We start from the raw sequence: 27,858 nt of genomic DNA on the forward strand, positions 1-27,858 counted from the left end.
GGTGGGGCTTTAACAAGTCTGGTTTGACAAATGCTCTCTGAGAGGCCGTTTGAGTGGAACCTTGAGGAATGACGACGAGAAGGAAAAGATTCCACAGAGGGCAAAGGCAGTTTCCGAGGAAACAGAAAGAAGGCCAGTATGGCTGAACAGCCCAAGCCAAGCAGAGACTGGCGTTGAGATGAACACAGAGGAAGCGGGGCCAGGTCCTGCAGGGACTTGTAGCCCACAGAGAGGAAGTCAGATTTTATTCCCAAGGTGATTGCTTTACAGCCAAATTGCTTTGTAGAAGGGTTTTCTTGCAGCTCGTAGGATTTCTCCAAGCCCCAGTGGCTCATGCTTCCGCCGCCAGCCTGTGAGAGCCAGTTTTGCCTCCGTGCGGTCATCGCCCCTTTAAGGGGCGGCTTCCTCCTCAGACCCTGAGCCCCTGGGGACGCCCACGGCTGGGTGACCGCAGCGCGCAGCCCCGCGCTTGGCCCACAGCAGTCGCGCAGCCCGGGTCGGCGGAGGCTGACCAGGCGATTGCGCACGTAGACTGAACAAGAAGTCGGCGCAGAACTTTTCCCCTGGAAGCAGGGCCTCTCACTCGGCGCGGCCACGCGGATTCCGGCCGTAGGAGGGGGGTGGGGGGCTGGCACGTGAGGCAGGCGGCCGCACGTGGCTCAGGAGTCTGCTTTTCGGGACAGGTGCGGGGGCCGCCAAGTTCGCGAAGGCGCAGACGCAACCGGGCCTCGGCACCCCCTCTCCCACTCAGGTTTATTTTCAGTTTCGCGGCCGCTGCGGTCTGGTCAAGTGATGGTATCCTCGGAGGGCGCCAGGGCGTCTTCGGGGGGCGGGCCAGAGGGTCCCTCACGCGCAACGCGCAGCGAGCCGCGTGCCTGCTGTCTGCCCAGCAGGCTGGTGGGAGCCCGCGGGCCAAGCATCTCGTAAGTCTTTCTTTGGACTCTGAGGCTCAACTTGCCCATCTAAGAAATGGGTCTCTGAAATAAACAGCTGGCGAAGCGCTTTGCCAACTTGGATTCAAGTTGGGCGTTTAATTCACTTTCGTCAATTCCCTCCTCCCTTTGGAAGCCCAAGGGGCTGGAGTAGCAGGATGCCACCCACCACACCCTTCCGTCCCCGCAGAGTTGTCACGGGAGTTGATTTTGCGTCCCCCGCGGCCTGGAAGCACCGGAACAACCCCCTTGTGGGGTGCGGTCTCGGAGCCCCGGGTCACGTGACTCCTGTCCGCTGCCTCTGGCCAGTGCGCATGCGCAATTCTCATTTTTTTTCTCTCTCTCTCTCTCTCTCTCTCTCCCTCCCTCCCTCCCCTCTCTCTCTCTCCCTTCTCTCTCTCCTTCCCCCTCCCTCCCTCTCTCCTTCCCCCTCCCTCCCTCCCCCTCTTTCTCTCCCTGCCTCCCCCTGCCTTTCTCTCTCTCTCCCTCCCCCCCGCCTCTCCCCCTCTCCCCCCCGCTCTCTCTCCCTCCCCCTCTCCCTCCCCTCCCCCTCTCCCTCCCTTCCTCTCTCCCTCCCCCTCCCCCCCTCCCCCCTTTCTCTCCCTGCCTCCCCCTGCCTTTCTCTCTCCCTCTCTCTTCCTTTCTCTCTTCTCTCTTCTCTCTCTCTCCCTCTCCCCGCCCCCCCAGGTTGGCTCGGACGCAACCACGGTCAGCTCCTCCCCCGTCTTCACCCTTCCTGACTCCCTTCCCCTCGCCCTTTGGTTACGTCAGGCGGACACTCCGATGAGCCAATCACGGCGCTGTGTTTAGAGGCCGGCAAGCGGAACCGGTCGGATTGGACCAATAGGAGCCCTCGGATCCGGTGCGCCCCAACCGGGCAGGGGAGCCGGGGCCGAGTAGGCGGTGCTTCCTCGTCAGCATGTGGGCGGGGACCAGCAACCGCAGAGGCGTCGACGACGGCGGCAGCGACGACGACGTTCCTCAGTTTTCGGGGTAGGATTGGCGGCGCCGGCAGGGCTTCGCGGAGCGGTCGGCGGTCTGAGGTGGCGGTGGCCCTAGGGAGGCCGCGGCGCCATGGCGGGGCGGTAGACGTTCTCAGGCCGGCGAGGCGAGAGGCGGCGGTGTTCATCCGGTCCGCAGCGCCCTTCGGCAGGGGCCGGGGGTGGGGAGGACCGGGGCGGGGGTCGCCCCGGGAAGCGCGGGGCCGCGGGGCGGGGCTCGCAGGCCGTCGGGGCGCAGGAGGCCTGGGCCGCCGCGAGGAGCCGCCCCAAGCCGCTGGGCCCCGCCGCCGGGCCGCTTGACGACGACGCTCCCGCGGGGGCCCCGCCTGAGCAGGACGCGGCCGCGGCGGCTGCGAGGCCGCGGGAGGCCGCGGAGGATGGAGGAGCGGAAGGAGGAGGGCGAGGCCGAGATCCAGGAGCACGGGCCCGAGCACTGGTTCTCCAAGTGGGAGCGGCAGTGCCTGGCCGAGGCCGAGCAGGACGAGCAGTTGCCCCCTGAGCTGCAGGAGGAGGCGGCGGCCGCCGCGCAGCCCGAGCACAAGCAGCAGAAGCTGTGGCACCTCTTCCAGAACTCGGCCACCGCCGTGGCCCAGCTCTACAAAGGTGAGGGCCGCCGCCATTTTGCGCCGCCGCCCCCGCCTCGCGCCCGGCCGCCGGCGGAGAGCCTGGGGGGCGGTTGGCTAGGCTCCGGCCGTCGCAACGCGGCCCCACCGCCCCCTCCCCGCAAGATGGCGCCGCGGGAGGCGGGTTCTCGGGAGGCGGCCGGGGGCCGGCGCGGGGGGCGGCCGGCTTGGGGCCGCCCGGGGGGCCCTCCCGCTCCTGGGGCCGGGCCGCTGGGTGCCCCCGGGCCGGGGAAGGCAGGGGAGGAGCCCCCGGTCACAAAATGGCGAAGGGAGGTGGCCCGGGGGCCCTATTGTGCCGGAGCCGGCCTCGGGGCGGGGACTGCGAAGGGGTGCCTCCCTCTGCCGCGCCTCTGCCCCGGCTGCTCTCGGGAGCCCCGCGGCTCCCCCTCCCGCTCCGCCGCGACCCCCTTTTTCCCCGCTCCCCACCTAGCGCGGGCTCACGGAATCCTTGAACAAAATGGCGAAACCTAATATGGCCGTTCCGGAGTGATTGACGCCCAAATAACGTTGCTTTTTCTTTTTCTTTTCTTGTCTTTGTGTGTTGCTTTCTCTTTTTTTGTTTTTCCCCTTTCGTTTCGTCGTTTTTCAGACCGAGTGTGTCAGCAGCCAGGACTTTCTCTCTGGGTTCCCTTCCAGAACGCAGCCACTGCCGTCACCAACCTTTACAAAGGTAAGGACAACCTTGCTGCATTGCCGGCTAAGGGGAAGGGCGGCTTGCGTCAGGGTTTAAGTCCTCCGTTCCTTAGTGCATTGGCCACCTTGAACTGGAGGGATCGCCGGAGTGTTTTCTGCTCCTGAATCCAGCCATTAACTCTCAGTACCTTGCAACTTGAGAATTCTGGCGGTGTGATGTTATATCTAGATAAAGGGTTTTCAGCCGGGGGCGTTTGGTCTCCTCACCCCGTGGCGATATTTGACAATGTCTGGGGCACTCCAGAGTGTCATCACTGAGAGGAGGCCGCTAACTGTCCTCGGTGCACGAGACGGCCTCCCCACCCCCCAAATGGCAGTAGTGTCGACGTTGAGAGGCCCAGAGCTCCAGATCGTGAGATGTGCTTTTTAGGCACTCAGGGAAGAAGAGTGTGTCTCGCACAGAGGTGGGAGGGACAGCTAGTTTGTGGAAAGGCATCTCTTGGAATAGTTTTTCTTGAGTTAGGCAATTTCGAGCATGATGGTGGCACAGCATAATTTAAGTGCGTCGAAAACTAGCTAATTGGAATAATCTGTACGCACATTAATCTGCAGATATTTGATGGAGTTGCTCTTCCTTAGCAACTCCATCAAATATTTCCTTCCAAGCTACTTTCTGCCTGACCGTACATTGTTGGCAGGAAATCTGATCAGTTTGAGTTGATATCAAGATTTGTGTTTAATGGCAGTGTTTTTCTGCACTTAATCCCCGCCCCCCACGTGAAGATATGTGAGTAAATGTTTTTGCCCATCGTGTTCTCTCAGCAACAGTGGGTTTAGATTTTGTGCTTTTTTTGTTTTGAAGATTTGGAAATTTGGGTTTTATTTTTGGCAAGGTTTCTGTGGGAAAAGGATTTGAATTTGAGTGTTAATTTTAGTAAAAATGTAATTAAATGCTTTTAAACTGCTAGAAGCAGTTGATAATTGCAATGGAGCTTTGTGTTTTTCAGAATTATCTAAATAGGTTGAAACAGGCTGTGGAGTGATTTGATTCTCAGATTCTTATCTGTATAAGAATGAGCAAATTAAGATAGCATTCTTTAGGGAAAAAAATCCCTTATTTTGGATTTCCTTGGTAGACCTTGCAGTGTTTTGGGATGGTAATTTAAGAACGTAAACTGAATCTGGTGAATAGAATGTTAATTTCAGGGAATGAGGAACTAATAGTCTAGGCTTACTGAGAAAAGGGAAACCTAATAAAATGGTGCCCCGGTGGTCAACTTTGATTTTATATATAGCTGAGTTCCGTAAATTTTGACTCTAACATACATTATTGCTTGAGGGTTTTTAACATTCTCTGGAATGGCTCTTGGTTTCACCCAGACAGGGAATTTTGAAATAATACTTGAAACTCATATTTTTTTTGCAAAACTCTGCTTTTTTGGACTATAATTTACATATAGTAAAACCATCGTTTTAAGGTGTGTGGCGTGAATTTGACAAACGTACATTGTTAGTAAATGGAATGTTTCTATCACCCCCCCCCCCCCCCCCCCCCGCGCACAACTGCTGATCTGATTGCTGTATATATGGTTTTTGCGTTTCCATAATGTAATAAATAGAACCTTATAGTAGGTAGCCTTTGTGTTTGGGTTCTTCTATCCACTTTTCATAATGTTGCTGAGATTGATCCATTCAATTCACATAGCAGGTATTAATAAATAGTTCAGTGCTTTTTTTTTTTTTTCTGATTAGTGTTGTGGTGTGTGGAGGTATCACGGTTTATCCATTCAGGTTTTGCAATTATTTTTTGCTTTAAGGGGAAGGCAACACATATTTTTAGTCTGTGTGCTGGGCTCTTCGACTAGGCGGTAGAAAAATGTGAATGTCCTCTGACTTCCCAGTTTTTGGTGCTGTTGCGCACTCCTGGAATGCATCTCTTCAGGACTGTAGCTGACGGTTTTCTTTAGTGTTGATTCTTCATATAAAAAAGTGGGCTCAGAAGCTGAACTCTGAAATAATCCCTAATTTGATTTCTTGATTTGGAAATGCTTCTTATAATGTATTTTCTTTGTTCAAGAAACGTAATGAAAGACATTAAATTTCTTTTTAAATAAACATGAAGTTTTTGCATTATGGCAAATGCTGGATTGTCAGTCCAACCTTAGTTTTATTTTGTGTTCTATTTTTGTAAAATGAAATATATACCCTTTTACCTGAGGAATGGTTAATTGTGGTTTGTGGAATTTGGTAGTATAGCAACATTCTGTTCCTAGCTGACTGGAGGAAAGTGTGGATAAGCTCTGCAGATCCTCACATTCTTCCTCCTTTTCAGGGTGTGGTCTTCAGAGAACAAGAATGCAGCTGTAGGAATAATTGGGCACCTTAAATAGAACCAATAAAATTAGCAAGGTAGTGTCCCAGTGCATGCAGCTGTAAGTAGTGGTAAATTTAGAGTGTTCAGTTCTGATTCAGTATCTAAATGTAATTTATGGGGGCGGGGGTGGGGGGAGATTTTGGAGGATCCTTGTAAATGGGCTATGTTCTTGCAGTTTGTATGATTAAGCGCTTATCTGACAAGCTAAAGATGGCTCATTTTGCCTCACCCAGCCTGGGGAGAGGTTGGTACTTTTACCAGCTTCCTGATAACACCTAAGATGAGCACATAGGAAGGTCAGAATTGAGGTAAAAGTCTAGCAGAGGGCCCCTTTTGATTGCCTGTGGTGTTTTGAAACATTGAACGATGCAGTTGGTTTTGTTGAATGTGGCTGGAGACTTGGAGGAGAGTGAATTGGGGTGTCCTCAGCGTGGACAGAATTCAGCAAAATGGAGTTTGTTCTACTCCACATAGTAAAGTTGAGTCAGACATTGGCATCCTTTTTTGGAAAGGAAGAAAATTCTGATGGCTGGTTTTTGTTTTTACTTTGCTTTGATAAATCTAAAGGAAGTAATGTTTGTTAAATATTCAGTGGTGGTGTGTCCCCTGGCTTAGTACGTTTTTTGATGTCTGCAGCAAAGGGAGTGAAGTTACGGAGGTGCTTTTAAGTAGCCTGGTTGATGCTTATCTGAAAAATGCTTTGTCAAGCTCATCTTTTTCTGCCTCTTAAATCCACCTCCCATTTCCTTGGGTGACTGGTTTCAACCTCTCTCCTGACTCCTCATTAGGAGAATAATGAATTCTTTCTACGGTGTGGGGTTACTTGCTCAGTAGAGGCTAGCCGTTCTTTGGAGCCTCTTTGGAGCCTCATCAGCGGAGGTCAGCGGAGGTGGGCGCTGGGGCCCTGCTTGCTCTGCAGCAGCTGCCTGGGAGCCAGTGCTCACCAACACCCCCCAGAGCCACTTCTCATGCTTCTCTCATTGTCATTTCCCTGAACTTTGTAATATTTTTCTTTTTTGATTTTTGTTTTATGTTAAGCTCCTCTGCATTTTAAGACTATCTGAAGCTTTAGTTGCATACCGACTTGTCCTACATATGTTAAGAGCTTTGTCTTGATACTGTTTGTGTTAAAGATGTTTCTGGTTTTCTCCTTGAACAGCATTTGCTCCAAGGTTTGTCAGTGACTAGCAGTACTTGGAGAAGGCCAGCAGCATCATATCATGGAGTGTTCTGCTAGATTGTTCTAGTTCAGATTTTAGACTGTTACTTTTACTTAGTTGTAGGGTCCTGGAGACAGATAATGCAACAAAAAATATTTCACTATTGTAAGCCTTCATTTTCTCAATTGTAAGTAGGAGTAAGTACACACAACTTAGAGTGCAGGCTCTTAGTGTGTCATGCAATGAGTCTTCAAGCATGGACTGTGTTGTTGGTCAGGTTATGTTTTTCAGATGATGTTTTTGGCTATGGGCAGTGCTTAAGATGAAGGGAAGAAATTCTTAATATTTTTTGTCTTCTTTAAATTTCTGTCAGAATAACCTTTGTGTGGTATGTCTTCATCTTTCCCTGAAAGGACTGAAAGTAAGTAGAATTGACAGGAGAAAAATAGCCTACTTTAAATAGCCTACTTTAAAGTCCTTATTTTTGAGACATCTTGATGCCAGATCCTCTTTATAGTGTGTAGTCACTTCATTGTGGCCTTCTTGGGCTTCTCTGAATGGAACTTACTGAAAATTTGTGGATGAGTGATTGGTGTATAAACAACTGGTCAGAGAAAGCATGTTCTACCTGGAGGCAAATAATGAAATTTCAGCTTATATTTTGACTTTCTGGAGTTGCTTTGTGGCTCTCCTGCTGCAGAAAGCTATTGAACTTTGAGTGTTCAAAAAACCTTAGTATGGATTGCAGTTGAATACCCTCAGTTTTTTTTTTTTTTTTTTTTTTTTTACTAAGCAGCAGCCTCAGTCATTACTAATACCATTTATAGATTTTTTGGTGAATTTTTATAGAAGACGGTCAGTTTCTGATTTGTAACTTCTTTGTGAAAGGATGTTTTGGCTGCAGCCAAAACATAGCAGAAAACACAAGTCAGGCTGGACATGGATTGGCTGCTCTCTGCCTTGAAGCCTGAGGGTGGGATTGATTGAATCCAGTGGCTCAGGCCTCCCTGCTCTGCAGCTCTCTGTACTCTGTGTGTGGGCCTGCACATACCAGCTTTGTCATTAGGCTAGTTTCAGTGTGTTGGCAGCTCACACCTCACATCTTAGGGTCACTCACGGAAGGTTAGAAGAGCCCAGAGGCTTCTTTCCCAGGAGCTACCAGTAAATGACTTCTGTCTCTTGGCCAGAATTGGGTCACATGGTTATTCAGAACCAGTATCATAGCCACAGTTTTGGGGTTATGCAGATTTGTTTGGGACTAAACCACAAGTTTCACCACTTGAGCAAATGTGGAGGAAGCTTTTCTTCAGAGCTATCCAAACAAAAACTTGGGAGTACCTTTAGGAAAGGGAGGACGAGGACTGGATGGTAGGGAACCGTAGCCACTCTGATCTTTCCCAGGTTCCTGCTGTTTGTATGTGCTAGGTGAAGATTTAAGTCAGTATGTAAGTTATCTAGAAGTTCGTGTTTATCTTTGGATACCACTTTGTTAAGGAAGATAGAAATTATTTCCTCAAATCAGTTGAAAAATGGGCTTCCCTGGTGGTCCAGTGGATAAGACTCAGCACTCCCAATGCAGGGAGGGGGTCCCGGTTCAATCCCTGGTCAGGGAATTAGATCCCACGTGCTCTAACTAAGAGTTAGCATGCTGCAACTAAAGATCCCACATGCCGCGATGAAGATCCCACATGCCTCAACTAAGATCCGACATGGCCAAATAAAATATAAATAAATAAATAAATATTTAAAAAAACAAAAGAATTGAAAAGCAGTTTTGTTTTGGTCATGACTCATATCTTTTCCCTTTTTAAATAATTTATTATTTATTTTTGGCTGCGTTGGGTCTTCATTGCTGTGTGCAGGCTTTCTCTGGTTGCAGCGAGCTGGGGCTACTCTTCGTTGCGGTATGCGGGCTTCTCATTGCGTTGGCTTCTCGTTGCAGAGCACAGACTCTAGGCGCACGGGCTTCAGTAGTTGTGGCGCGCAGGCTCAGTAGTTGTGGCGGACGGGTTTAGTTGCCCTGCAACATGTGCGATTTTCCCGGACTAGGGCTCGAACCCGTGTCTCCTGCATTGGCAGGCTGATTCTTAACCACTGTGCTTACCAGAGAAGTCCCTAGATATTTGTTTCTAATGAAACAGTTAAAATACATATTTTTTCCTACAGCAGACTAGTTGGTTAGTGTAGATTGAGTTCTAAGTTCAACTGTTTTGTAGTTACTAGTATTCCTTGGAAATGTACCCTGATATAGCAGTGTGATTTTCTGGTTTGTAGATCCTCTAAGGAGAATGGGAGATGACTTCTCTATTGTTGAGGAAGAAATCGATTGTAGAAAGAACTTTTTTTGCTATTTAGTAACTTTTTAGGGCAAGGCCCTTTGAGCCTCAGTTCCAATTCCTTGTTTATGGAATTGAGATGTCTGCTTTGGCTGACATAAGGTTTGTGAGTATCAAAAAACTATAGATAGTGAAATCTGATTTTGTTTGTGTTTCATGTAAGAAAGTTCTGCATTTGGTCTTCATTTCAGAAATCAATATGATTCTTTGCCTACTGCCCCTTGCCAGCAGTGGGAAAATGAGACTAATAAAAATCCCTTGAATTCAATTTTAGCTATTTATATAAAAAGTTTAAAAAAGTATGAAACAAAGATGACTACTGTGAGTTGTATGAATCAGTTTGTTTCTTGAATAAGGAAATGAATGTGTTGTGATTAAAGGTTAGATTGACATTTTGATGCCCTTGGGCTTTGCCTAACCTTCGAGATCATGGCCGTTTTCCACAGTGGTTTTGGCATCAGTAAAAGTGTTGGGCACAAGAATGTCCCCACAGTTTTCTGTGCTCTGCATTTCTAGAATTTGGGTGTCTAATTGGAAGGTTCAGGAGTATTCCAAGCAGTCTTTGGCTGAGAGCCTTCTGGAGGCCATCTTTGTATGTACGTTTATTATTTTACTGGACACTAAATTAACTAGTGATTAAAATCTAGTCTGGTCATTCCTAAGATTCTCCAATAAGCATTTAGATCTCTTCTACTTAGTGCAAGATGTGATAGGAGGGTTTTATTTTCAACCAAGTAACTCTTTAAAGTTCTCAAGCATAAGAACTATATTTTAAACTATGTTTTAGTGTCAATATGAGGTTCTCTGTTTAAGGAAATAACTGAGATTGGATTAATCTGGGCTGTAAAGTAATTGGATTTGGCTTTCAGGATATGTTAATGGTATAAGACCAAATTATGCCCAGACAGTGCAAAAGCATGTATGTACCCGAAGACCTTAAATGTTAAATCTGCTTTTCTCCTCCTTTACTTCTTAGTTTGTAAAAGTCTGTTTACAAAATACTTGATTTTTAGCGTGTTCTTGGTTGGTTGTGTTGCTGAGACTTGTGCAGAATTTTTGAGGTGAAATGATTGGTCAGTTGCAAACATTTTAGAAGAGGTTCACAACTACTTATATAGCTGCCTTCCTTCAAAAGTATGAATGTTGAGTTTTCCATCTTTGTTCAACTCTGATTAAAGCATCAGCCTGTTGCTGATCTGACCTTTGGGTTATCCTTGTGTCCTCAATCAAAACAAATCAAAGCTCTTTCCTCCCAGGATTGTCAGGGTTTGTTTTTTTTTGTTTTTTTTTTTTAAACTGCCTCATCTGGTTCCTTCCCTTTGGCTCTTGAGTTTTGTATCAAGTTCAGCTTTTCTTATTTGCTGTCTGGTTTGCTAGTTGTACATTTACATGCCTGCTTCATCTTAACTTTGCGCTACCCATGCTTGCTTCAGACTTGGTTCTTGTACCCCTTTCAACTCGATACTTTCAGTTCTGGACCTGCCTCCATTTGGTTCTTGAAAAATAAAATTTCCTGAGTCATTCTTTTTGGAAATAAACTTCTCTGGTTAAGAGCTTGATTTTAACAGCTCTCTTTGGTAGGGCAGCTTTGTAGAAACCTAGTTGCTTGTAGATGCATAACAGTGGATGGTTATCCTCCTTTCTGTGGTCGCATGGGATGGGCTTAGTTTACTCAATGACTTGATTTCTCTTAAAATGCTTCCAGCTCTTTCAGAATCACTTAAGGTCTACATATAACTTTACAAGGTCATCTTAGAGATTATGCATCCTTTAAGGTTGGCTTCATCTAAGTCTTTAAGACTAAGAGATGGGAAAGTGCTGTATTAGCCTCTTAAATGCTATTTACCTTTGAAATGGGGTTCGTGCTTGTTTTATTTATGATGAAATGAGAAATCAGAACACATTGATTCACATTGTAACTTGGGCATTCTAGTAGTGAGACACTGGAGAAATTACTTCATTCATGAGTAGCTTTTTCTTTTAGAAGCATTTATTTTTTATTTATTTTGGTTGCACCAGGTCTTAGTTGTGGCAGGTGGGCTCCTTAGCTGTGGCATGCGAACTCTTAGTTGAGGCATGCGAACTCTTAGTTGAGGCATGCACATGGGATCTAGTTCCCTGATCAGGGATCAAACCCAGGCCCCCTGCATTGGAAGGCGGAGTCTTATTAACCACTGCACCACCAGGGAAGTCTCATGAGTAGCTTTTTTTATATCTGTAAAATTAGAAAGTTGTGATGGAGTTTAATATTTAAGAGCACTCCTGTGGGTGGTAACTTCTTTCATTTTTCTTTTTAACATTTTAGCAATAAGAACTGATCATCTAAGGAATAGGCCTTGTTCTAAAGTTCTGTTTGTGCTGCCCTCTTGCCATCTTTTTAAATAATGCAAATTCATGCAGCTTGGGAGCCCCTTTGATGTCTGGATTATTGTCTTTCTGGGACACAGGTCTTCATTCACTGGTTTGCTTATCCTTTCAGCATCTACTTGAGATGTCACAGACAGTTAAAATACAGGTCAGGAAAAGTGATAGAGGAATGAAGATATATTGGTGATTTTCCTGTTAGCACAGCAGCTCAACTAAAAATAAATTGCAGTGACTTAAGTTTCCAAGTATTGATATTGTTTTCACCTGTGTAAAGCCACTAAAGGGGCAGGCACCATTTTATTGAAAATCAGGGTTCAGTATGTACAGGGGGCAGTATCTACAGGGAGAATAGGAGACCAGTCTGAGAGATTTTAAGACAGGGTCTTTTGGGAATGGTTATAAGTTACAGAAAACCTTGGGAACTGGAAGCAGATTGAAAACGTTCCTGGGAAATGAATGAAGCTTCTTGTTTCCGCAGTGCTGTTTGGCTTTGTTGAGCAGTCAATCAGAATTAATTTTCCGTTATTATTTCTAAAATGTTTGCTAGTGCTTTTAGTGTGCTTCCATTTCTTGGTGCTGAACCTGTCAGTAGGAGTACACCTCAGAAATGACATGGTGCAAGGTGAGCACCGCCTGAGTGATTTGTTGCGGTGTATAGTCATCTGGTGAATGATGTGAACGCTCCTGTTTAGAACTTCTGAGAATTCCTTTTCTCAAAGCTTAGTGGTTAAGAACCACAGACTCTGGAACAAAAATTCCAGCTCTTGAATACTGTGGTAGAGTTACTCAGTGTCTCTTTGCTCAGTTGCAAAGAGGGGACAGTAGTACTGCTCTCAAGGTATTGGTGTACCTTTTTTCTCAGGTGAAGCTGGGTATAGTACCAATAAGCATTTAATAATTCATCTACTGTTAGCATTACTAAATAAACTAGCTTGATTAGATTAAGCTCTTTTAAGGAAATAGCATTATTAAAATGGTAATTCGGTTAACAATAAGTAGTCCCTCTGTTTTTATCTATTGAGGTTTTTTTTTTTTTTTTTTTTTTTTTTAAAGAACAAGGCAGAAGCTCTAGGATTATGTGATGTGTTTACTGAATTTAGAACATTATGATTAGGTGTCAGGTATGATATTTTAAAAATGAAGTTCAGTTTAATAGACTTAAAGAGCCTGGTACTTCATGATACTCGTTTTGGTGAACTTGTAAAATGGTGGTTTTCTTTAGGAGAGAATGCAGCTTGGCGCTACTGATATCATGTATCTTCTTCTTATTCTTTTTTCCTAACAGAAAGTGTGGATACCCATCAGCGAAGTTTTGATATTGGAATTCAGATTGGCTATCAGCGACGCAATAAGGATGTGTTGGCTTGGGTTAAAAAGCGCAGAAGAACTATTCGTAGAGAAGATTTGATCAGCTTCCTGTGTGGAAAAGTTCCTCCACCGCGAAACTCTAGAGCTCCCCCAAGACTGACTGTAGTGTCCCCTAACCGAGCTACTTCAACGGAAACTAGCTCATCTGTAGAGACTGATTTGCAACCCTTCCGGGAAGCCATAGCTCTGCATGGTAAAGCCGTTTAAACATATTTCTTTGGAAAAATGGTTAAGAGTGTGCCTGTGGACCCAATTTCACATTTAGGTTTAGGTCCAGATATATTGTCTGTTTTTTGTCTATCCTAGTTACTACTTGCTCTAGAAATGTTTAAATAGAATGTAAGCTAAGAACTTATATGGGCAATTTTTGAATGTTAGCCAGCCTATCCTAAAAAAAATGTTTTTAGAAAGTTAGTTTGAGCTGATTGGTGTTACAATAACAGCATTTTTTGCAACATTGATTAGAATTTATTGCTTTACACACTTATATTGTACATGTTTCCTTACTCTTCTGAGTCAAAGAGGAAGTTCTTGTGTCTTAAGAATTCTGTTGCATTTATAATTACCTGGAGAGCCTAGTCAGTGACAGGCAAGTAAGGCAGATAACTGTTGGGCTAGTTCTCATGGGAACTCCCTTTGACACCTTAGGTTATTGAGTGTGCCTGTAGAACCTGAGCGTTGATGACCCAAGAGGGAGTGGACAGATGTAAGAATAATTAAATTGACTTTCCTTATGTCTGTTGTCCCTTAGGGCCTTGCTTTGATAGTCAGGACTGTTAGAGAACAGGTCCATCACCATCTCCCCAGGCCAGACTTGCCATAAAGACATTCTTGGCTGAGGGGTTTAAGTATTATTGGAGAAGCCTGGGGTATGTAGTCAGTAAGTTTGTTGTTTGTTCTCTAATACAGGCTTCCAGATAGAACTGGGAAAGGTACTTATAGGACATTCAGTACTGCTATAAAAATAAAACATCAAAATAATAAGACTTGGTTGAAGCCAAGATGAAAACGTGGATTGTACAAGTGACTAAACAGATAGAAGTACTTAGTGAGTTAGGTCATGAGTCCTGTTAAAGAGTTAACATATTTCTGAGCCATAGTGTAGGTCATCTAAAATAAAATAACCTGGTAATAAAAACTGGGATGTATACAAAGGGCTTCTGTATCATTGAAGCTTTAATGCTTACAGAGATTCTTGTTCTCTTTGGCAAACATTGATTCTTTATCTAAAACCCCATTCAGAACATGGAGTTGGAAAAAGTGTTGGTTTTTTCCCCTCCTGATTGTGAGTTTGTTTATGATAAGTTAAAAACACAAAAACATTTTATTGCAAGGAAGTCCATGATGTATGGATGCAGTACTTAAGACTGCTTGCTGTTTCTAATATAGTGGAATAGTTGATGCTGTCAGAAAGTTTGAAACTCAGGCAAAATAGAGATTGATCTGTTCCTACTGAATTAGAGTTTCACATCTTTTACCATTGTTTGAAAAAAATTACTAGAAGTGTACATAGTTTGTCAGATTAATTTTAGTGCATGGTAGTATTTGATGTAGTTGTGTTTTCCTTAAGCATTTTGATTTCCTTTGTCATCAAGTGGATTTATGATTCATTCCATATTTCTCTTGTTAAAGTCTTTTTTTCTGTATTATACTCTACTATAGAAGGTAGTTTTAAGAAACATAAATGCCACTCTTGTTATAAAATATTAATGCAGTTGTACACATTGTAAAAAGGGCAAGCCAGCAGCCCTCCCCCCCACAACTACTATATTCTCCAAATCCCATTACATTTTCTTAAATAGAGTTTATTCAACTTGTGATTTATTATTTTACTGAACTTTGGGAGTTTTAGTGGTGATGTAGATTTAGGAAGGTACTATTTATAATTTTGACTTACGTTTCAATTGTGAGGATTTTAAAAAGTTTAATTATAAAGCTATAGAAAAATCACCTTTCCCTTCAATAAACTTACGAGTAGTGCCAATCCAGAATACATTGGATTCCTAGGATTCATAAACTGAATTCATGTAGTTAAAACATGAAGTTGCTATGCAGTAATAGGGCCCCTTGAAAAGAGTACACAGAAACAAATTATATACTGAGTTTTGTGTTGTATTGGTTTTAGAGGACATAGCTGTATTGGGAATGCTAGTCTGATTTGAGTATTTTTAGTAATTTGAATGATTTCTAATAATAGGGCATTGTTAACTAAATTGTAAAGCAGATTAATGACTAACTTTGTAACCAGGTGTCCTCATGATCTGATTTATTGAACAGCTGTAAATTGAAGTCAAAACTGTTCAGATCTTTTGAAATATATTTGGAAGTTCATCTTAATTTGGGTACATACTGGTCAGAATTTGGTTTTGCATACAATTTGCTTAGCCAGATCTATGAAATGTGAGGTCAAATTGAAGTTCTTGGGGTTCTGCGTTGGAGGGAGAGTCTAAATTCATGAAGTTTTGGGGTGCCAGGGGGAGGCAGGAAAAGAATTTGTATACTGAGGCTATAATCAAAGCAAACATTAGTGTAGGAGTCACATTGATATATTCTTATCCATAAACAACCTCATGTCCTTAAAAGAGAGGACAATTACCCCTGTAATTTTTTTTTTTCTTTATCGTCTCTTAAATTCTCACTTCCACCAAATGCCACCCATATGTGCTTAAAATATGTTCTTTATATGAAGACAGATGGCCAAGATATAAGATAATTGTAGAGTTTTTCATGTAGACAGGGTGTGATGATAAGATCCTTTGATCAGTACCCTCATGAGCCTTAGACTTAAGTATTGCAATTAAAAATACATCAATTAATGATTATCAAACAGTTTCAATCAAAACTGTCAACTAATGGTTATGGAGGTTTAAGGAATATAATCCAGTGCTTTATTTTGGCACTTGTTTGCAACATATGTTATTTATTTTCTGTGTAACATGATATCTCCTTATCTGGATGCTAAACTCAACAGAGAAGTCAAAGAAATTCATATGCATGTGCTAAATTGATTTCTGTCCTTATTCATCCTTGTCTTAAAATAAGAACATTATCAAAAATTTACTGAGAACTGGATTAATAGCTGGCACCTTGTTTTTATGTAAACAAATTTCAGATAGACCAAAAATCATCTGGACCATTTTGTGGTTCCCTGCCTGCCTTGCTGATTATTCCTCTCTTAGTCATCCTTTCTCTTCTAGAGACTTTTCGTGTCTTCTCTTTAGGCTACTTTGACCTCTGACCTTTCAGTGACTTAGGTTACATTCCCCAGGATTTAGCCCTTAGCCACCTTCTCCTGCAATCCCGTTAAGGGCCATTTCAGTCTTAATGTCCAAAATTGGTCCTTTATAGTTTCGACCGTCTCTCCTGGCTGCTAAACATGTATGCCCCATTGTCCCCTGGTGGACATCTCCACCAGGGTGTCCTGCAGGCGTTCAGAGCGGACTCATCCTTCCAGCCTCAACAACAGCAAAAACAGGTCTTTTCTTCACCTTGCCACTCAGCAGATGCGTACGTGGCAGATTTCTGTGCAGTTTCTAGGGAATATATGATTGTATGCTTCCTTTTCTGTTGAGGCCAATGAATACTTGGATAATTTATTTTGATGTCATATGTAAGGTGTTCTAGGGTCAGAAAAGGACATTTCACAGTGCGGCCTGGCCATGGGTTCAGAGAAGGCTATTCTGGAGGAGGTGAATTCTGGGAGCTTGGAATAATCTCCTTCCTGCTCTTGCTTCCTAGTCCTGAGTTGACCCATTCACCAGTCCATCTTTTCTGGGACCACTGGAGTGATCTTTTTATCTTGTTGCTTCACTGAAAAATAACTTTTGTATCCCTGTGTCCTCTAGGGTGAAGTCTGAACTGAGCACAACATTGTAAGGCCCTTGTGATTTGATCTGACCTTGGGTCAGATATCTTAGCTATACTGTGTAATCTTTTGCATACCTTCATGCTCTTTTCTAAGCTTTTCCTTCTGCCTGTCATCCCTTCAGACGGATCGAACATCTGTGACGAAGCTTTCCTTCAGTTCTCCCCATTTTCTCCAGCCTTCCCTGAGCTGGGTGTCTGCTCTCCCCTTTTGCTTTGCTTCCATGGCTATACAGTGGTGCAGGAGCCGTGTCTTGGAGCTTCTGGCTTTAACAGGACCTGGCATAGATGTGTTCTGAGCTTAACACAGAGGTTCAGAGGTCTGCTAAGTCAACACAGTGGGGGCAGAGAACCTTTCCAGATAGTTGAGGCTTATAGATCCCCAGGTGACTGCAGTATGAAGAGGGTGAGGAGAATGGAGAACAGAGCGGGTGTATCTTAGTGCTGCTAAGTCAGCTCTTCACACTGAACAACTGAGTCTTGGAGTGGGGCCTGAGGGTGATGTACCTTTACAGCGGTTCTTTCAGTGTTTACTTCATGTCAGCATCCTGCTGATGAGGAGGGTCTTATTTAAAACTAATACTGCCCCTGGATTATTGCCGTTTTATTGATGAAGAAGGCTTATTTGGCTAAAATAGACCAGGTCAGTAAATGGTAGAACAGATATTCCAGGTCTGTCTGGCTCCCAAATTCAGTACCTCTACATGTGTACATTTGGGGTTTCTTTCCCTCCCCCCCTTAGGGCTGGCAGGTAGTGTGGGAAAGGTCTCTAGGCTTACTTTCCTTCCCTAAAGACATCAGACTGTATATATAAGTTGGGTATTTCTTGCTGGGGTTTTTCCCCCATAAGTGAATCTGGATAAGTAGGCTTGAAGATGAATGGCTTTTGACCTGTATTTCTGGTTCATTTTAGCAGGAAGAGTATTTAGGCTTTGTACATAGGCTGCGTTACCAGCATGACCTTGGGCAAGATGGCTAACCTCTCCAAGGCAGTCTCCTGTGAAAAGGAGATACATAAAGTGAGAAGCAAAGTACCCACTCTTCAACAAAGTGTTCTTTGCCTTGAGAGTAGGAGGACTTCCGGTTATTTCTAAGTCCTGAGTGCCTTCTTTGCCTCTGGATGGCATTACTGTAAAAACAGACCTGGAGGTCAGGTTGCCTTTGAGGATACTTTTTCTCCCGTTTCAGAAAGGTTGGCTTTCTAAATTGCAGATAATTATTCCAGAGGAAGGTATAATTTAAAACTTAGTGTTAACTACCTACTTATATTACTTGCTAAGATCTTGAGCTTCTTTTATGTTGGTATAAACTGATGAAGTTGGTGATGTTCTGTCTAATGGATGGAGAGATTCTGAGCTGACTTGCCCAAGCTAGTGCTGTGTCTAGAAAGCCTTAGATTGAAATCTGGTTTCCTCATTTTAAGTTCTGTTTGTCATCATGGGGATTAGGTAAAAAGGGTCCAGAGCTAGAATGGGGCACGGATGTGGAAGATAGAGACCTGGATAGGAGAGTAAGCCGGGTGCCAAGTCAGACTTCACTCATTTGCTAACTTTATTAAAAACCTGCTCTCACTCAGTCATTTCATAGGTGGACTTTGTAGGTTTTTGGCCCTTGTTCAGACTGTTCCATAAAAATTGGAGATACTTGGTTTTATCGGTAGTTCTAAAAGTCATTTTGATGGCATTCTTGACTGTAGTATAGGGAACTAAAACCCCATTGGGACTGTGTTGACCCTCTGTAAAATTCATCAGTTCACACAGGGTCTGGGTGTTAAACTAGTCACTGGTGGGAGCCATTGCTGTCATTGGCATTTGGCTTTAAGATATCTCCTTGCTCACGTTCAAGTTCCTTTTGTGTTTAAACAACAAAAGTTTAAAAAAGACAGTGGGCTCTACTACATTTGTAAGTACTGAAAGGGTTTTAGGGAAATGCAGGCAGTCTAGCCTTTAATATGATATTGGAGAATTTCCCCCGAAAAAGGAAAGTAACAAAAGAAAAGGTTTTTGTTTGTCTGTTTTTGAGAAAACACTGTGTGTGTTAAAAGATAGTTTTTTTAGTGAGGGTTAAAGTCTGAAGCTTTTTAGTCTGGAAGCATGTGTGTGTGTTTGGCTGGCTGTGGTGTTATGAGTTCTGATTTCTGCAATTAAAATCCTTCTGTGGAAGGTGCGGTCATTTAAAAATGAAAGTGTATCTTGTCATTCTGTAGCCTTTCCTATTGCCCAACATTTACTGAACACAGAAAACAGCCGAGCATTCTATTTTTTAGAGGCTAGTGATAGGGGCAATTGATACAAAGATGAATCACATAATCTCTCAAGGAGTTTCTAGCCTAATAGAATTGTATTATTAGACAGTTTGAAGCGTAATCCCAGGCAATCAGATTGAGGCACAGTGCCATCACTTCAGGAGTTAATAGACTCTATATCTGGCCTCTCTTGTCTAGGAAAGTCTTTTCCTGGCATATGTGGTGATCCTTAGTCTCTTAAATCATTAAATTGCTTAACAAGATTCTTGGATCTGGAGAGACTGGGTATAGGGCCATATAAGAAAAATGCATTCATTTGATACCATATTCAGGGGTGTAAGTTCAGGTAGGAATTTTTACTTAGAAAAAAATGTAAGGCAGATTCCGAATTTGTCATAAAATGGATCCCTTCTTCTAGAGTTTTGGAAAGCTGTGATTTTAGGCAGCATGGACCAATAGGATTTTCTTGCTCCTTCGAGCCACAGGTTTTAGTAGCTTTTGTTATTTTGTCAGAACATTCTTTGGCCTGTGTGTAGTAGAGAAGTTACCAAATTTTGGTGAGAACAAATCTTCCTGATAAAATTGAGATCTGTACATTTAAGAAGAAATTTGATTATTTATGCTTGGTTCTGTGTCTCTCCCCTCTTTTCTATCACTCTTCATTCCTTCCATTGATAAAGCTAAATATATAGAAACAAACGTTGACAGCCACACAGATACTTAGGTTAAGTGCTTTTAAACCGATGGTACAGTATGAAAGAAACTTCTTGGCAATTTTCTGTTGCAGAGAATTAATTAGAACTGACCTGTGGGGGATTTATATCCAACCACCTTTCAAAAATCCCTTTTCCTCCTCTTGCCCACACTCCTAGCACAATGTGTGGAACACAGTAGATTCTTAATAAATGCTTGTTGAATGTTGCATTCTGCATCTTCTTGAAATAACAGAACTGTCAATAGTCATTTAACAGTAAAATGTTTTAAAAACTTATTTGGAAATTAAGATGTAAGAGATTAATGCACCAAAAGCAAATCTCATTTCTTAATTGCTTAAGATTGATTATTTCAAGTAATCTTTAATGGAAACTCTTGTGAAGGCTGGAATTTTTAAATTATACCCTTTGTTCAGACCAGCCTCTGTGAACAAGAACAATTAAGGCAATTAAGATAGTATTAAATTTTTGATGAAAAGTTGGCATTTTCTGTATGTTAAGATTAGATATTAGCTACTGAAGTTTCTGTGGGTAGGACTTAACTAAAGCTTCCAACATTAATAATACAAAACTGTTACGAATTTGCAGTAAAATTTTCGTGGACATTTTTTCATTGAGGTGAAGAAGTCCATGTAGCCATACCTCAAAGCCAGTTTACTCACCTAGTACTTTCTTAATAATCCATTGGTAGTTTAACATTTAAGTTTTATTTTTTTTTTCACTAGTTTTCTGATTTATAAATACTAGTTTCTTGGAAAATTTGAAAATTTCCAAAAAGTAAAAAATTCAGTATCTTGTTTTCCCACTATACAGAGATAACTGCAGTTAAATGTTTGGTGCATTTTCTTCCAGTCTTTTTTTTCAATGTATAAATATTAAAATTATTTCATAGTTGAGATCATGCTGCGTATATGGTACTGTATCTTGCTTTTTTCATTTTAACGTCGTGAGCATTTTTCCCATGGCATTAAAACTGTCTTTGAAAAATTGAAAGCATTTTGGGCTGTCAGCATAACTGAAAATGTTTTCTTGGTGTGACACATGTATCTTTGTAATTGGTTTGATTTAGTGTGCTTTACTTCAATAAAAGTTCAGTATTACAATTTACAGATTGGGGTGGGGAGTGGTATCTACTTCAAATTACCCAAATCTTCCTAGTAGAATTCACTTTTCCAGGATTGAACTCCTCCCCTGGTGCACTTAAAACACGACATTTACACACAAGTGCTTGCTTGCTTGAAACCTCAGAATACAACTTTGTGCAAAGGGAGTGTATGTCCATTTGAATAGTGCAATTCATTTCAAATGCAAGAATGCCTGTTTCTTAGGGTTCCCAGTCAGAATGTTAATCACTTTGTCCAAGTTGCGGGGATTTCACATCCCCCTTCTGCCGGAGATGAGAGAGCTGGTGGCGCAGACCTGCAGAGGGTCCTGGACCTGTGCTGAGTGGAACCACAGTTAACAGTCTGCCTTGTCTCCTCCAGGGCGAGTCTTGCAGGTGCTGAAGGGGGCTGGGAGGCCAGCAGAAAGGGTAGAGGCGGCCTCTAGGCCACTTCCAGGGCTGCCGGATGGAGGAAGGGAGGCTGGCTGGGCTCTGCATTTGCTCTTTCTGTGTGACCTAATTATGTGCTGGTAAACTGGAATTATATGTAATTAATTCTGAAAACAGGATTTTCTTATGACCCTGAGCATGACCTTGGTATGAAAATAATAGTTCTGTGCTACTTTTTAACAATTTGCCATGTAACCTAGATTCCTATAACTTGGACTGTAACTTTGTTTTAGCTCATGTGGGAGCTTTCTTTTCAAAGTATGATTAAATCCTCCTGATCTTTTTTCCACCCCTGCACTAATCCTTTAAAATGAATGCAGAAACTTTTAAAACTGATAAGTTTATCTTGTATTAAGCAATGGAGACTTTTCTGTCTAATCATACTACTTGTTCTACTGCTTTTTGTCAATTGATATTCCCATAGCCCTTTTGAAAAAGTGTGTTTTTGGTAGAAATTAAGTTGTATGCCCTTGGGCCATACAACTTAGTTTTTAGTTCTGAAGCATGTTTAGATTCTCTGTACTTGTATAGGCCTGATTGTTCATGTGGCTTAGCTAAGGTTTCCTAAAGCATCTTCTAGTAGCTGTCATTGGTTTATAAAATAAAATTTGGGTTGTTTAAAATATATATTTTTTGGTTGTTAATCTTAATTTTTTTTTGACACTTGTGAAAAGTCTTTTGGGGGAAGATTAGACAGTTAAACTTTAAAAAGAATTTTCACTGCTGAGAGTAGATAATAATACATAGGTAATGTTGCACATTGTGATTTTGCTTTAGCTGTCAAACTAAGCCCAGAGTCATACACCCAACAGAAAAAAGATTGTGGTTTTCTGGAAGTTACTGGGGAATTTTCAAATTGACCAAATTGATGTTTAATCTCTCTTCTTTTTTCATGGAGGATAGCAGTTGAAGGATTTGCTTGAGGTGCCTCTTCACTTCTGATGGAGCGTTTTGAGCCTTGGGTGTTAAACATACAGCTACGTGGCTCCTACATTAACAAGAGGGGCATTGGAGCAGGGTTTGTTGAGTTCTTTTTTGGGTATCAAATGCTTAGGGGATCCTGAGTTTAATTACTGAAGTAGCCCAGTTTATTGCTGAGGGCCCATATTTTGCAGCATGATTACCGTAGAATCTCCTGCATTATGAAACAGGTATGAAAAGGTGGTCTCAAGTACGCAGACACCTTTCAGTATGTTACAGGCTGCAAGATTAGGAAAAAAGGCACAGCTCTCCTCTCGAGTTTACAGTCTTGGTGGAGAACTTAAAAACAGAAAAAGAAAAAACCAAACCCAGCAAGTTGGGAATAATTGAGTTTTAACTTCATGGCAAAGATTTAAGAGAGCCACCTGGTTATATATTTCCTGGCATTGGAGAGGTGAATAAACATCAACAGCTTTGGATTTCAGAGTGATGGGTAGGGCTCTGAAGCATTCTGTTATGTTCCAGGCACTGTGTTCATGAGATACAGATGTAAAGACAGTGTCTATAGGAAGAGATGAGCAATGGTGCTGTGCTATGTGAAATCAGCCCGAGGCGTTTCTTTCCCTTCTTTTTAACTTTTAATAAAGTTGTGTGGGCTGGGGAAGAAGCAGCGTGGTTTTTTTCTGAAGATGTTCGGTTTGAGAGGGCCAACAGGCAGTTAGAAATACGGATGGGCCCTCGATCTCAGGGAAAATGTCTGCTCCTGTGGCACAGATGTAGAAAATGATGCCTGTGGGTAAGCTAAGAGGCCAAGGCTCTTACCTTGGTGGTATCAGCCTGTGAGGGACAGAAGAGAATCCTGCAAAGGCCAGTGAGGAAGGAGCAGGCAGGCTGGAGAACAGCAAAGAGGAGAGTTTCAAAGGAGAGGGAGGAGGATCATCAGGAAAGTAGCCCCAGACTGGGAGGTGGTGCAGGAGGAACTAGGGCTTCAGGCAGTGGGGAGCAGATGTTGGGAGGCAGGTGCAGCCCGGGCCATTTTTAGGAGCTGCAGATGAGTTGATATTGGCAGTGCATGATTAAGCCTTAGGATGGGAGTGAAGAGGGCAGAAGGGAGAGTTAGCTTTATCTGTTCAGAGACAGACATGCGAGGCAGGCCGGGCCCTAGATCCTGAGGCTGAAATAATTTAGGCTCGAAGAGGTGGGTAGCATAACATGAGTAGGAATTCAGATTCTGTTTGAGTCTTGGGTCCCAGCTCTTGCTTACTAGCTCTGTGACCTTGAGTGCCTTACTCAACCTTTTAACCTTGGCTTTTCATCTGCAGAAAAGGAGATAACACAAATATAGGCTTAGTTTGAGGTTGAAATTTAAAAGTGCTTATTAACACAGTACCTGACATAGGAAGTATTCCAGTATTAGTGCTTTTATTTACTTTTAATAGGCGCTAGCCTTGGAAAGCAGTGAGATCAGATTTCCTCTGGCCACCAGCAGAAGGGAGAGAGGATGCATCTTCTACAGGGAGAGCTGTGAGGGGACTGGGTGAGGGGACTGGTTGGTTCCTAGCGTAGGGAGTTCAGAGCAGTTTAGAAGGGGGGTTTGGACTGCAGAACTTGATCAGCATATATGGCAGGTGGTTGCGGCCAAGGGTTTGGGAATGTTCACAGTATTTGTAGAGTGAGAACAACGTCAAAGGGAATTAAATAGCTTCGGTGTGGTAGGAAGCAGAGAATCCTTTTTCAACTTAATGTTCAAATTTAAAGTACATTTATGGAGTAAATGAGAATGGGCCCCTACGAAACCAACCTCTAAGCTTACTTTAAGGTACAAGTCCTATTCTTGGGAAACACTGATTATACTAGATCATATCAGTTTAGTCAAGCACTAACAAAATCCATATATGAGGCTAGGATAGCCCAAGGGGGAATCTGTAAGAAGGAAAATCCACAGGCGGTGATGTCAGGTTATTAAATTCAATGCTGTGGTTTGTTTCCAGGCCTCTCATGCCTTTCACAGGTGTATCCTGAACATTTAGAAGCAGAACATACATTGGCCTCCTTTAACTGTTCAGGGGTCTAGGGAATGAGTGTCCGACCATGAGTGCTGGATACTCTGGATTTAGCAACTCTTAACTTCTAAGGCAAGGCAGCAGGATTTTTTATACCACCCTTGTTCTCCCGCCCCCTGAAGTATTAGAGATGATGCTGAGTGAGCCTGCCCTAAGGATATCTACCAAGTATAGTATAGTCCAGACCTTGGGGTGATCATATAGCCTGATTTGTCCACGGCAGAATCACTTTGTATTTGATGTCCCGGGATTGTTTTTAATAGTGACCCTTTTTCATGTTCAGTATACTGTTTTAGATGCTAAATTAAAAAGTCGCCTTATCTATAGAAATGTCAGAATAAGCCCACTCAGGCCTGGAAGTGACTGCATGCGCCCCTGTTTGCACACACACACAGCACAGGGATCTATTGGAACAGTGACTTAGAATAACCAAAATGTTCTGTTTAAAGCAAGCACCTCCTCCCTCAGCTCTAAGTTACATATAGTCCGTACCTAGTAGAGTAGATGGCAGGATTTCATAATGGAGTCGTACACCTAGCATGGTGCCTGCCGCATAATAAGCTTCCAGTAATTGGTAGTAACCGATATTGTAAATATTGGTAGTATTACCAGTGAACATCTCCTATGTCAAAGCCAGATGATTCGTTCTTCCAGGAAAAAACTGCTCCCCGGTGACCCTCTTGCAAGGAAAATAAGTAGACATCCTTTGACACTATGACGACGTTGAAAGTAAAGTTGGGTTGCTTTCAAGAGGGTTAAATAATCGAGCAACTCTAAAACCTTTTTTCTTCTTCCTAGGTCTTAGTGGTGCAATGGCTAGTATAAGCGTGCGTTCGAGTACCCCAGGCTCTCCTACACATGTAAGCAGTGGATCGAATGCTAGTCGAAGGAGAAATGGACTCCATGATGTCGATTTGAACACTTTCATATCAGAAGAAATGGCACTCCACTTGGACAATGGTGGAACTAGAAAGCGTACCTCAGCCCAGTGTGGCGATGTCATTACAGACTCACCAACCCATAAACGCAACAGAATGATCTAAACTGCAAACATTTTCACACCCACCATGCTGCTTGAAAGCCACTTGATCCTCAACATATACTATTATTGCAAAGGAAACAAACATGAGGCCATCTTCCCTTTTTCACTGTTTAAGACAAGTGAATTCTATAGTGGTTGCCATAAAAGGAAGTTCTAGGTATTTACAGTAGATGCCTCCTGTAACTATGGCTTTCTTAAAACTATAGTCCTAGCAGAGGACATCAGATATCGTGTAGTCGTTAGCAAGATCATCATAGGCAAACATATATCTGTTTCAAGGCTAAAAGTGACCTTAACTGTATTTATTCTCAAAGGGAAAGGAAGTATCAGATGTTTATTTGGTTATAGAATGCTTTTTTGGGGGGGGAGGGCTCCATTTCCTGCTGTGTTGAGTATTTTGCTTCAACAGTATTGCCAGGTTCCTAAAATTGTCTAAAACACGTGATTTGGCTTCCTCGTCAAATCGCCAGGCTTCCATTTTTGCAGCAGCACTGTACCATGCACCTGGTTTCTCTCTAGTAACAGTGCAAATTCTGATTATTGAACTGTGCCCTGTTTTTAGTTTTCAAAGCAGTTTCTGATTCTGGTGATTGTGTGATGTAAAGAGGTGCTATGATGGTCATGCAATTAATACTTAATATCGAATCAATACACAGAACTTTATTGGATTCACTTTGTGTGTGTTAGTGCTCTAAAAGTAGCAATATTATTAAATTGCCCCCAGATTAACCTTGTAGGATTAAAATACTCATTTTTAAGACAAGTACTACTTCCCATGCAGGGTACTGTCCTTATGGTAAATGTAAACATGTAGACTGCATTCATGGTGACCTAAAGTAGAGAGGTCATGAACTTTATGGGCTTCCTTTTTGGTTCAGTATTAGAGTGAGATGGATTGGTGGGAGGGTAGGTATTCTAGTCTGTTATATTCTGTTTTACATTTTTCATGAATGTTCTACTTTGTGCAGTTTCCATTGGAATGGGTGGAAGATAAAGGTCTTTTATCTGCTAATAATGTGATCACACCTTAAATAGCAAAACCCAGCTCTCCAATCCCTCTCCTATAAAGTGGTTTGGAATCTCATTCTGGAAAAGATGGAATCGCATGGAGGTTCTCTAGATGTTAGGTAGACTTGAATAAAAGTTCTCAATAGATTCTTCTTTTGAGTAAATATAAGACCTCTTGTACCTACAATGTTTTAGAGCATGTTTCATCTTCATTTTTAATACCTTGAACTGAATGGTAGTCTTTTTTTAGATGAAGAACTGATTTCAGCCTGCCAGGTACTGTAATTTATTCTATCATTATAAATGTATCAAGTAGGACAGTGAAAATGTTTCCTTGCAAACTTGTAGCTCAGTATCAGTTACTTTCTGTTTTTATCCTTAAAAGACCATTGCAAATCAGTGTAAGGGTTTTTCCAGTAATTACTCACAGAACTTTGTTAAAGTTTGCAATTTCTTCAGCCATTTAATAATCTTTCTGTGAAGAAACTTTGCTAAGTTAACCATAATATTCATTGACTGGGTGGGATGTGAATGTAATGTGTGAACTGAATAAGTTCTGTATTCACTATAGATACAGCCCTTATTTAAAAAAAGTCAATTCCATACTAAACCTAGGAATGAAAGTGAAGCATTTCTAAATTTTTGCAGAAGTGGATCACTTTTTTTGTTTGAATATGATAGGAAGAATTATAGCAATGTGTCATTTTACCGGAAAGGGGTGAGCCTATGTATTATGAATACTTTCAGGCTTCCCTTTGGAATATATCAAGAAATGCATCTGGAGTTATCTTTGTTTTTCTATCGTTGTAAATTTAGATTCTGGAATTGGGTTTGGTGGTGTGAAGCGTTGCTCACAAGCAGCTGGAACTCCTCTTCCTAAAGGATTTTAAGGCTGAGGAACACATATTTAATCTCCCCTTTATGCCGTGGTTCTAGTTCCTCTTTCCAAGTTAACAACAACAACAAAAATTTTTTTTTGGTGGTTTTTCTTTTAGTTGGTGCTCTGAAGCTTAATCTCAATACCCTTTACTCTTCAATTGTCAAATTTTGATAAAACGTGCCATTTTCTTTGGTAAGAGAAAGCAGGTCTTCACATCTGCCAGAACACAATTTATATATCTTATTGGCTCCATTAAACTTTTTGAAAACTTTAACATTTGTTACTTTTTTCCATTGCATTTAATTCTTTTTTTTTTTTTTATTTATTGTGGTACGCGGGCCTCTCACTGTTGTGGCCTCTCTTGTTGCGGAGCTCAGGCTCTGGACGCGCAGGCTCAGCAGCCATGGCTCACAGGCCTAGCTGCTCCACAGCATGTGGGATCTTCCCGGACGGGGGCACGAACCTGTGTCCCCTGCATCGGCAGGCGGAATCAACCACTGCGCCACCAGGGAAGCCCATTGCATTTAATTCTAAATGCTCTGTCACCCAGCAGTAACTCTTCCCCCACCGCATCTCCGTCCCATTGCTCTCCTGTGCCACCCGAGCACAGAATAAACCAAGACCTAGGAGTAGAAAGGGAAATGATTTCTCTTAGGAAAACTTAGTTCTGACTGCTAGATTTTTGCAGCCTTTCTTTGTGCCATTTTAGATGCAAAACAAATCATGGAAGATTGCATATTTGTGTGATACTTTTTAATGTTGGGGTTTTTTGTTTT

At 42.6% G+C, this 27,858-nt stretch overlaps 1 protein-coding gene across 4 annotated transcripts; it reads left to right on the forward strand.

The window, feature by feature from the left end:
* Window positions 1-419: 419 nt before the first annotated feature.
* Window positions 420-27,356, forward strand: HAPSTR1 (HUWE1 associated protein modifying stress responses). Of its 4 annotated transcripts, none has more exons than XM_067013529.1 (6): window positions 420-923; window positions 1,620-1,925; window positions 2,268-2,536; window positions 3,146-3,226; window positions 12,712-12,987; window positions 24,951-27,356. In XM_067013529.1, the coding sequence occupies exons 2-6, from the start codon at window positions 1,852-1,854 to the stop codon at window positions 25,193-25,195; spliced, it is 945 nt and encodes a 314-aa protein (XP_066869630.1). In that variant the 5' UTR covers window positions 420-923; window positions 1,620-1,851; the 3' UTR covers window positions 25,196-27,356. The 4 variants fall into 4 exon arrangements, with proteins under 4 accessions (XP_066869630.1, XP_066869631.1, XP_066869632.1 ...); XM_067013530.1 differs by having other exon boundaries at window positions 477-751; XM_067013531.1 differs by having other exon boundaries at window positions 477-683.
* Window positions 27,357-27,858: the final 502 nt, after the last annotated feature.

The sequence above is a fragment of the Kogia breviceps genome, chromosome 14 (genome assembly GCF_026419965.1).
Source record: "Kogia breviceps isolate mKogBre1 chromosome 14, mKogBre1 haplotype 1, whole genome shotgun sequence".
Classification (NCBI taxonomy): Eukaryota; Metazoa; Chordata; class Mammalia; order Artiodactyla; family Physeteridae; genus Kogia; species Kogia breviceps.

What these genes read in the sequence shown, in the direction of transcription:
- HAPSTR1 (XM_067013529.1), top strand. Translation starts at nt 1,852, where the DNA reads ATGTGGGCGGGGACCAGCAACCGCAGAGGCGTCGACGACGGCGGCAGC. An exon ending in CGTGGCCCAGCTCTACAAAG is followed by an intron (nt 2,537 to 3,145) that starts GTGAGGGCCGCC and finishes GTCGTTTTTCAG; the next exon opens with ACCGAGTGTGTCAGCAGCCA. An exon ending in GGAAGCCATAGCTCTGCATG is followed by an intron (nt 12,988 to 24,950) that starts GTAAAGCCGTTT and finishes TCTTCTTCCTAG; the next exon opens with GTCTTAGTGGTGCAATGGCT.